Consider the following 10,054-nt stretch of genomic DNA (forward strand, 5'->3'; position numbering starts at 1 on the left):
TTATCGTCTCAAAGCAGTAGTTAGCTTCCAACTTGCTAAGAGAACACAATCCACCTGGATGTGATGTCAGTCCTATGTCTGAACTCCAACCTTTGTATATGTTTTCAGATTGATTATTTCACAATTGTACAAAAGTAGAACTGGGAAGATTTAGAAGAAAATGCTATAAATGTCTCATTCATAAAACAAAACAAAAAAAAAGCAACTGTTAAGTGAGATAAAAACATTAGTTGTAGCACTTTGTATCAATTAAATCAATTAACACCCCAAAAAGTAGATTCAAAAAGTTTGGTGACTCCTGAGCCCTCATCTAGATGATGTGGATTTAAAGCAGGAGCATGCTATTGAGCACTTTTTTACATCACTGTTTTCTCTTCAAATAGGCTTTAGTCTCAGTAGTTCCACAAACATTTGGTGAATCGTTTACAGTCGTTTTACGAAGCAACATTTCAGAAATCGCCCCACACGGACTTTTGCAACAGCGAGAATACACAGAACACTGAATAAGAGTTCAAATTTAAATGAACATTTCCAGTTAAATAATAAAAGCAAATCTCGGCCTGAACATTTCCTCAAACCATCTCCCTATTTCTCAATGAGGAAATAGTTCAGTTTCTGTAAAGTAACACCTTGAAGCATATTACCTCGTGGGAATCCTGGGATGTCTGTTTATGCCACATCCAGATTAATGAGTAGGTTAGCTGTTCATTAATGGTGGCAGGAATCCACATTCAGACAAATATGTGTGTTTTTATAGCAGGTTTTCTCCTTCATGATAACTGAACAAGGATTTGCAGGTAGTTTGGGCCCAGGTTTAAATTTAATGGGGTCTTTATCAGGTGGACTGTTCCTTCCCAATTTTGCAATTCCTGCAGCTCTTCCAGGTGAACAACGAGGTATTTCCAGATAGATCCAGTAGATAATCTCACACATCTGAGCAAATAAATAGCTGGATTTTTTTTTTCTAAAAGCAAACATTAAATGCTTGCATTGAGAAACAAGAATATTTAATATGGTTTTTTTCCCCCAATTCTTGAATTGGGTAAAAATTCAAGAATTGAATTGGTTTTGGATTCAAAATGCATCGGTAGGAACCTCAGAGTTCTGTCTGCCACTCATCCTGTGGAGATTGAAAAGGAAAGGCAGAATTAGATATTTGTGCTAATGTTTATGGTTTTAAAATCTGCAAATGGTTCACATAGTTTTAAGCCATGTCATAAAGAACTACCAGATTCCACAAAAACACATTTGAATGTCTTGGAAGCACGAAGCAAGATCAAATAAAAATCTGAAGTGTAGAGTTTAGCAGTATTTGGCTGCAAAAAACAGAGACCTACTGACATGTAAACATAAAAATAAGGACTAGCTGTTTTGTTTTGCTTTCTTAATCATTCAACGGTGCAGATTTAGGAGATAAAATTCAATAATTAAATTAGATGAGATGTTGATGCACAATACCGTACCTGCATTTGTTTGTGTATCCAATCACTAAAGTAAGTTACATTGCTGTACATTCCTGGCTTGGTCCTCAAACCACATCCATAGCCCCAGCTAGTGACCCCTATTAGCCACCATACATGTCCTGACTTAACCACCAGAGGTCCTCCACTGTCACCCTGCAGGGCAGAAATTTGTCAGGACAATGTATTTATAACACATGAAAGAAATGTAACGTCATAAAAACAATATGTTGCCACAAGCTTTTGCTGCATTCTTGACTTCTGGTGTTCCATAAATAATGTAAAAAAAAAACAAACAAAAAAAAAAAACATCTCTATTTTATTGTAAAATACCTGCAACTGTGGCTGCCGAAATTTTAAATTCGGTAAAAAAATTGTGGCAACCACAGAATTTTACCATACAAATAGGCATTTTACCGTATTTATACAATGATCTGTATAAAATTTATAAATACAGGTTTTACTGTATTTGTATGGTAAAACTCTGGCAACCACGGCTGCCGGTATTTTAACGTAAAGTAGAGATTTTGTGTTTTTTTTTGTTTTTTTTTTACTGTGTAGCATTGCTTTATTTATTTTACTAAACAAAATATAAGACAAGGAAACGTACAGACAACTGAAAACAACAAAGCAGCTCATATCATATTTGAAACATTAGCTTGATTTCTTTTAAACATTTTTATACCAAAACATTTTTCCTATGAAATTTACATACACTATCCTAAAATAAAAATTCTCTGAGTGGTCAGAGAATTATTAACTAAATTATCCTGAAATCATCTGAAACAATTCTAACATCTGATTCTTAGTTGTGATTATGTAACTCTGGCATGTGAGAGCTGTGATGCTTATGGGGCAAAAACTAACTTGACAGGAATCGACGCCTCCTTGCATTTTGCCTGCGCAGAACATGGTCTTGGTTACCTTCCCATGCAGCACGTAACGATGATTACATACGTCTGTACTATAAACGGTAATCTGAGCTTGATGTAGTGTATCAGGAAATGTACCTGAAAAATAATAAAAATAAAAAATTTTAAATTGCAAATCTATAGTTAACTTTACGGAAGTTGAAAGTGGACATTTTCCGCACACACTTTTACCAAATGGTTTTCTTGAGATAACGGATACAAAGGCCAAACGGATAAAAGCGTTTTTTTTTTGTTTTTTTTTTTTAGAGATAACGAGTTAATCGCGAGAAAACAAAATTTGATGACTGGTGTGGGTTTTGTTCCTGAATCCAACCTTGAAATGCATGCTGTTATGGCAAGCGTTTGGAGGATGAAATTGTGTTTAATACACACGTAAAACCATCGGGAAATTAACATGTTATAGCAAGAAAACCGTATGTGGAAAACGAGAAATAAAAGTTTTCTCGAGATACGGGGAATTAGGTCATTATCTCCAGAAAACAGAAAATTGTTTTATCTTGAGAAAACCATCAGGAAATTAACTTATTATCTTGAGAAAACCACCAGGACAAAGTATATATGGGAAAACGCCCGCTTTCGGCTTCCGTATAACTTAGTCAATCATGACAATTACTGCTCCTCAACATGTGCTGGAAGCAAAATTCAGAAAAAATTTGGAAAAAGAAGAAATGGAGGGAGGAAAATTTGAGAATGAAAACAGCATGAAACGATCGGAAAAGCTGGATATGTTCAATCAGCTCACCAGATGGATACAATTGCCCCCATCCAGTGATCCAGGCTTCACTGCTGCTATTTACCTGAAGCCCAGCATTGGGGAGACACACTGGTCTCACTGTTCTTTCTATACAAAGAAATATAATGCATTTTGACAAGATGAAGTGAATTGATTGCTCTCATAGATGTTCGTCTAAAGGTAAAAAGTGGATTTAAAGAAGAAGCACTTACGTGTGAAAGTGATGGGCCTATTGAGTTTTAGCAACGCAATGTCGTAGGCATTGGTCTTAGAGTCAAAATACTCATGACCAATGATTCTCTTCACTGACCTTCTAGGTCGCAGGTCTGGCAGGCCCACTTCCCCATAGGATGCCATCCATAGTTTAGGATCAGAAAATCTGTCATGGGAAACAAATTTAGAGGATCTCTCCACGCGTTTTATCAGCAAGCCATACATGAATCATTTTTGATGTACTGTCAAGAACAGAACAGATCACCGAGTTGTAAACATGCTACCGCATGACACCCAGTCATTAAATTAGTACACGGCACAGAGCTTGATATTGAAAAAAACTAAACTAAGAGGTGCAATATAGACATAATTTGGTTCAAAGTCTGTCCAGATGCAAGTTTGTAAAGACTGGGTTTTCAAGGAAGGGAAAGCTGTCAAAAGAGCACAAGTCACGTCATTTCTGGAGCAGCTACTTTGACCGTGGGAACAGCAGCCTCTTTCACTGAACACCACAAGCCAGTCGCAAGCGATCTTGTTGTCCTGGAAGGGCTGAGAAGGCACGGTCAGCGTCAAGTCAAAACAAATTTTGCTGGACGATAAATTGTCCCAGTAATTACTATAATATTGTTGTTTTGAAACCATTTTCAAGTAATATAGCGGTAAATGCCACAACAATGTAAGTTCTCCCTCTCAGAGACTAATAAAACTTAATTTTGTACAGGACAGTCCATTCTGAAACTGGAAGACATTTTAAATATATGAAATAAAGCAGAACAACCAAAACTGATAAAAAAATAAAATAAAAAAAGAGGAAATAAAAACCACATACAACTGAAGCCATAAGAAATGGATTATAAAGTTTCTGTAAAGAAAATATGAATCATCAGAATGAAAATTATTGAGCTCATTTTAATTTATCATGCGATTAATCAATTAATTGCTTATTGCGACAGGCTTATCGAGGTGATCGTCTCCAGACATACACAATGCCTCGTAGTTGCATAAGAGAGCATTACTGATAAGAGAACTTATCAGAGTTTGATATGGTTCAAATTTTGGATTGAACTTGAATGGATGGAATTTGCAGATGGCTGGCATCTTTATACCCTGGTTATCTGTGTACCCAATCACCTGAGATATACGTGAACCCCAAAGGTGAGATGGCCGACCGCCCTTTTAAAAGCCTCATTGTAACCGTTTCCATTGCAAATGCAACAAAAGTTTTGTTGATCGTCTGCTAATGACAAAAACACAATTTCGCAATTGTGGTTTTTCCAATGAATAAGAAACTCTATTAAAATCACATGTGAATCAAATCATTAAAAAAAATTTTAAAAACACGCCAAACTACAATCCTCCTTCTAGTTCCGATCGTCTTCTTCTTTGTATGATGCCAAACAAAAGTTCCCAATTTGGATAGGGCCAAAAATCTGCCTCATCCTAGCGCCGAAACGTTTAATCAAAAAACAAGATGTTTTTTGTTTTGTTTTTTAACTGGCATGTTGCAATTAAGCAAATTTGACATTTGCGATTTTCGAAATGTCAAATTGTATAATTACATGGCAAACAGAAATGCAGTTTTTTGTCGTCAGAATGTCATAAGCTAAATTTTAACATTCCTATCACATTCCTAAACGCTTTGAGTGTTTTTGCGTTTATTTAGAAAACACAGAGTAACAACTCACGGTTTGAAGCAGTGTGCTGCACTCAGGATCCAGCTTGGGCTGATGATGGCGCCTCCGCACACATGCTGAGAGTAAATCTGGAGGCTGACCTGCCACGGCCAAGCCCCGTTCATCGCCTCGGTGCCGCCTACGATGCGACCGCCGGAGCTCTTGCCACATTCTCAACATTCGGAGGAGAAGAACCAAAAAAATAAATCAAATCGTAATTTAGTATTTCACCCTGTCACAAACAGAAAGTCTCTGTACTTGTCTGATTTATTCTGTCATGAGTCATGCACTAATATCTTTTCTTGCGCTCTTGTGCCAGTTAGGAACTCACCAATGCAATGGAGTTTAACAGCTTTGACTGAACACTGTGAGCTGCAAGGTAAAGAAAGATAATATTATTATGTAATATCGCTTAACTCTGTAAATCACTATCCATACTGATATGACGGTGTGGCCATACCTGCGTTGGAGCTGTGACTGTATTGGGGATTTATAGCTACTTCCAGACTTTAGCTTCAAGTATCCCGCTGGGGCTGAGGTTCTAAAGCTGACTTCAGTAGAGCCCCCGTAAAAGTTTCTATGGGATACACAGAGAGACAAGAAACAGTGGCTTCTTTTTAGAGTATTCTGTGTTATGATCCATTGGTGTCTGGATGTTTAGCCTCCTCTGTCTATGTTTTAATCATTCCTTTATTTAGTTCCTTTTTTCTTGCCATCTTATTTTATCTTTTGTGTCGGTTCCATTCGTTTCATTGTGTTTTGGATCTGTTTAGATTTGTGTTTCTTTCTGTTCGCTGTTTTATAAGGTTCACATTTCTTTTCCTCTTCACATTCTCCTTGCTTTACTTATTTTTCACCTCACCCCCAGCCTTCCTTTCTGTGTGAAAGTTGAGAACGGAGGTTCTCCGCATATGCTTTTTCCTTATGGCTTTCTCAAGATAATGAGTTAATTTCCTGTTGGTTTCCTCTAGTGTTAAACCTCATTCCATCCTTCAAATGCATGCCAGTGCATTTGAAGGATGGAGTGAGATTTAACACACACCACTCATCAAGATTAACTTATCTCGTGAAAAAAAACATGCAGAAATCGTCTGCTCTCAGCTTCCATAATTCTGCTACCCTTCCCAGGTGTTAACGACCGGTGTCGTAAAGTTGATTATAAATGATAAGTCTGCAGGTGCCCGTCCCTGATTGGTTTTAAGAAGACGACGGAGATGTCCCATTGGCTGCTTTCTGGAGGTGACGGACATAAAAGCTGCTGACGCGGACTTCCTGTGTTCCATCCTCGACTCACCTCCACCGGCCAAACCCCTTTCCTTTGTTCATCTGTGTTAGAGTTCTGGATTGTAGGAGTGAGCTGCCGTTTATGTTTCCTCAGTTTTTTCATGCTTTTCTTAGTTAGGAAGGCAAGTTTTTGTCCTTTGGTTTATTTACTTTTGATTAGGTAAGTTTCTGTTACTATTTAGATAGTTTCCTTTTGTTTGTTGTTTTCGGCAATAGCTCACTCTGAAGCCAAGTACTCCATTGGTAACATCTTTATAAAAAAAATACATCATTTTAAAATAAATAATCATTGTCAACTGTTCAACTTTGTGTGTGTCGGTTGTTGAGATCAAAGGAGGATGGATCCTTCATGTTGCGACCTGGCCCCCCCTAGACTGGTCGTAACATGAATTGGGGGCTCGTCCGGGATTTGAACCCGGGACCTCTCATATATGGGACATTTCCGTTGTCTTCTTAGAACCAATCAGGGAAGGGCACCTGCAGACTCATCATTTATAATCAACTTTACGACGCCGGTCGTAACACAGGTGTTAATTATTTCCTCTTTTGCCTCTCCCTGCTCCCTTCCCCAGCTGCATCCATTCGCCCGTTATTATCTCTCTGAGTCCTTTGTCATCTCCACGTCCTCCTCAATAGCTAAGCTCTTCTTCATCTGTCACTCATTGCTAGATCCCTGCTAGATGTCCCAAATGTTTTCTGTTACTTTAGTTGTTTCTCTGCTGGACTGAATGCTATGGGGGACACTGTTTCATTGCCTGCACTTGTGTCCTATCATTACTCTCAACATGACACTGAGATCTTTAAATACAAAAGTTTACAATGAATATATGGCGGATACGTCTACAAACTTTAAACTTGTTACCAGCTTAAAAAAATCCCAAAGATGGATAGCTGGATGGATGGAACTTTTAGATAAAAAGGTCATTAATTTTAGTAAAGCAGTTAGTAGTAATTAAGTCAAAATCTTGACTGAACTTTTGCCCATTTGTCAGTTTTAACATGCAATTTACCACATCGCTCATGGAGTTTAAGCTGTTTATCTGTCAAATAACTTAAAGGACAATACACAACTAATCTTAAAATCTGATTGGTCACCCTGCCTGGTCACCTACACTATAATTGTCAACCACTTTGTTTGTAGCACACGTAGATTAGGGTTGCAAATTGGAATTTTCAGAGTAGAGACCAATTTAATTATCAGGATATAAAATAGTTCCCCGCCCCCCCTCCTTTTTAAATTAAAAATTTTGACAACAACCCTAAACATACAGCCGTAGCTGCAATGTGATGGTTTAGATTAAAGACACATCGATATTTTATGTGCTACATAAATAGCCTAGTCAAAGTCTGGAACTAAATCTAGCTGAGAATTTATGGCAAAATTAGAAAATTGGTGTTTCCAGATGCTCTTGATGTAAACTGATCGAGCTGGAGCTATTTTGCATTAAAGAACAGGTAGAAATGTAAGATGTGAACAGTTGGTATAGGTTGGTATAGATATACTCCAAAGGACTGGCAGCTGTAAATGCAGCTAAAAGGTGGCTCTACAAAGTATTGAGTCAGGGAGCTGGGCACAAATGTAGGTCACACATTTCAGAGTTTGCTGTGTAACATTGTAAAAATCCTGCAAATGAATGCAAATACTTTGCGTTCCATTACAGTCTTAAATTCAGTAGATACGGGAATAAACTATTAGCACCTGTCGTAGCCCATCTGCTCACACACAGTAATCCCGTAGTCGTCATTCCACTGCTCAGCACACACAGGCATCCAGGCGTTGTCCTTTGATGAATAACTTTGCAACAGGAAATCGATCCCCTGCAGGCGAACTGTGTAAAACAAACAAACGTACTCAGGGAAGACAATGGCGCATAGTTAGTGAGGAACATTTAGGATTTCCATCTCAATATCTTACAGCATTGGGCCTCATCTGCTCCGTTTGAACAGTCCTGTACACCATCACACCACTGGTGGGTCCCCAGACACCTCCCACCCGGTTCGCATGACTTTCCAAATGGACACTTGTAATATACTGCAAAGACACGCATAAAAACAACAACAACTAATAAAAAGGGAAATGAAAGGACACATGCAGAATCACACTTAAGTTCAAAAACAAAGTCAAGCCACAAGGTTCTCTAAGTGAACGTACAGAAATGCCAGAGCAAGACGATGGCCACTATCACGGTGGTAACCACAGACAGACTAACATAGATGGCGCGCTTCCAGGGACGCAACTTTTTTGCTGTGGAAGCAGAACAATATTCAAATTAGAATGCAAATGAAAGAAGGAACCCCCGTATTACACAGCATCACTGAAAAATACCCATCTTTTTTTTTTATCTGACATAAAATCAGGTAAAACTTTTCATGTTTTAAGTCAGGTATAGGATTGTAGGGAGTTGTTTTCAAAGTTATACAGCAAAAAAACAACAGTATAATTATAGCAAAACTTTTGGTAAATTTAGCTTGTCATAGAGAAAAAAATATGGGAGTTCATTTTAAAAAGTCATATTTTCACCATGTTACATTTATAAATGTCAGCGTTCCAAACTTAATATTGAATTCACAAGCTAAGTACACATTTTACAAACTATTTAGCTTTCAAATTAACTGTTTTGTTAGGAAGCTAAATATTAGTGCCCAAACTATATGGTTAAGTCTGAGCTAAATATTTAGCACAGTCTAGTCTGGAAAATATTCATTTTCCAAACTAAATATCTAGGCTGGTTCAAAGCTAATTATTTAGCTAATATTCAAATTAGCTTGCCGAAAAGCTAATTTGCATTAGCGAACGTGGAATACCAAAGTTAAAGGGATTTGATAACCTGTGTATAAACTCCGCAGCTCGCGGTACTGAATCGTTGCTCAAGTAACATTTTCTTTTTAATCGTCGATTCTACTCCTCTAGAGTCGACATGTTACGTGTTAGTTGAAAACATAAGATGTGCCGTTTTAACGGCTACACAGACGTTTACTTTGTACTTTGCAGCAATCTCTCTCTGTACTTACAACAGTCTCACTTTACAAGTGTAAAATAATTCTTTATTTCCATGCCGTTTAACATCATTGGAAAGCATTTTCGTGGTTTTATCGTGGCCAGTCACATTTACAAAACATTACCAGCCTTCTCATTAGTTAAGAGACTAATATTTTCATCTCAGGTTTAGGTGTTGTGTTATTGAGGGGGCAATTTCAAGGTAGGTGGTCCGTGAGTAATTTGTTAAATGGGCTAAATGATCCTCAGCCTGAATAAGTTAGTTTTCCAGGAACAGTTGAATCAATGCACGACAGTACCGTCAAGCCAGAACACTTCAGGTTCCTGTTCATTTACTCTTAAATTTCTTTAGAGCAGCAATGGAAATTTAAGACTTCCTGTTTATTCATTCGTAAAACAAAATGATGTATGTGAAAATGAGTCCAAAAACTGTTTGTTTTAAAAACGTTGCTAGCAGGTCTAAAGCAGGTAAAATGTGAATCTAACATGAACCGGAAGTGTTCTGGCTTGACTGTAATGGTGGACGTTGGATACAGAAAACGGTTGCTATGGAAACATGAGTAAACATCTGAATAGCCGCTAAAAATTCACGCCCTATGTTTTCCACTAACATCTTGGACATGCCAAGAGAAAAATAATCGATTACACATATATTAAAAAACAAACTTTACCTGCGCGACGCTTGAGACGACCCATTTCCGCCAGCAGCAGAATTTAATAGAAGTCCGCAAAACTCAGCTTTTATTTTGACATTCCACTTC

General features: G+C 37.7%; 1 protein-coding gene across 2 annotated transcripts; it reads right to left on the bottom strand.

Moving 5' to 3' along the window:
- Positions 1–944: 944 nt before the first annotated feature.
- Positions 945–10,054, bottom strand: tmprss2 (transmembrane serine protease 2). Of its 2 annotated transcripts, XM_008428271.1 has the most exons (12): positions 9,965–10,054; positions 8,448–8,540; positions 8,211–8,327; positions 7,995–8,124; positions 5,472–5,588; positions 5,343–5,383; positions 5,024–5,183; positions 3,338–3,504; positions 3,135–3,233; positions 2,328–2,470; positions 1,464–1,616; positions 945–1,120 (listed from the first exon to the last, which is right to left on the bottom strand). In XM_008428271.1, exons 1-12 carry the CDS (start codon positions 9,987–9,989, stop codon positions 1,097–1,099), a joined length of 1,269 nt encoding a protein of 422 aa, XP_008426493.1. In that variant the 5' UTR covers positions 9,990–10,054; the 3' UTR covers positions 945–1,096. The 2 variants fall into 2 exon arrangements, with proteins under 2 accessions (XP_008426493.1, XP_017164106.1); XM_017308617.1 differs by lacking the exon at positions 8,448–8,540 and having other exon boundaries at positions 9,965–10,028.

This window comes from Poecilia reticulata, linkage group LG14 (genome assembly GCF_000633615.1).
Source record: "Poecilia reticulata strain Guanapo linkage group LG14, Guppy_female_1.0+MT, whole genome shotgun sequence".
In the NCBI taxonomy this organism is placed as follows: domain Eukaryota; kingdom Metazoa; phylum Chordata; class Actinopteri; order Cyprinodontiformes; family Poeciliidae; genus Poecilia; species Poecilia reticulata.

Coding starts and splice junctions, on each gene's coding strand:
- tmprss2 (XM_008428271.1), bottom strand. CDS start 9,989: ATGGGTCGTCTCAAGCGTCGCGCAG. Junction 8,125..8,210: donor AGCAGATGAGGCCCAATGCT/GTAAGATATTGA, acceptor TGTTTTACACAG/TTCGCCTGCAGGGGATCGAT. Junction 2,471..3,134: donor GGGGCAATTGTATCCATCTG/GTGAGCTGATTG, acceptor ATTATTTTTCAG/GTACATTTCCTGATACACTA.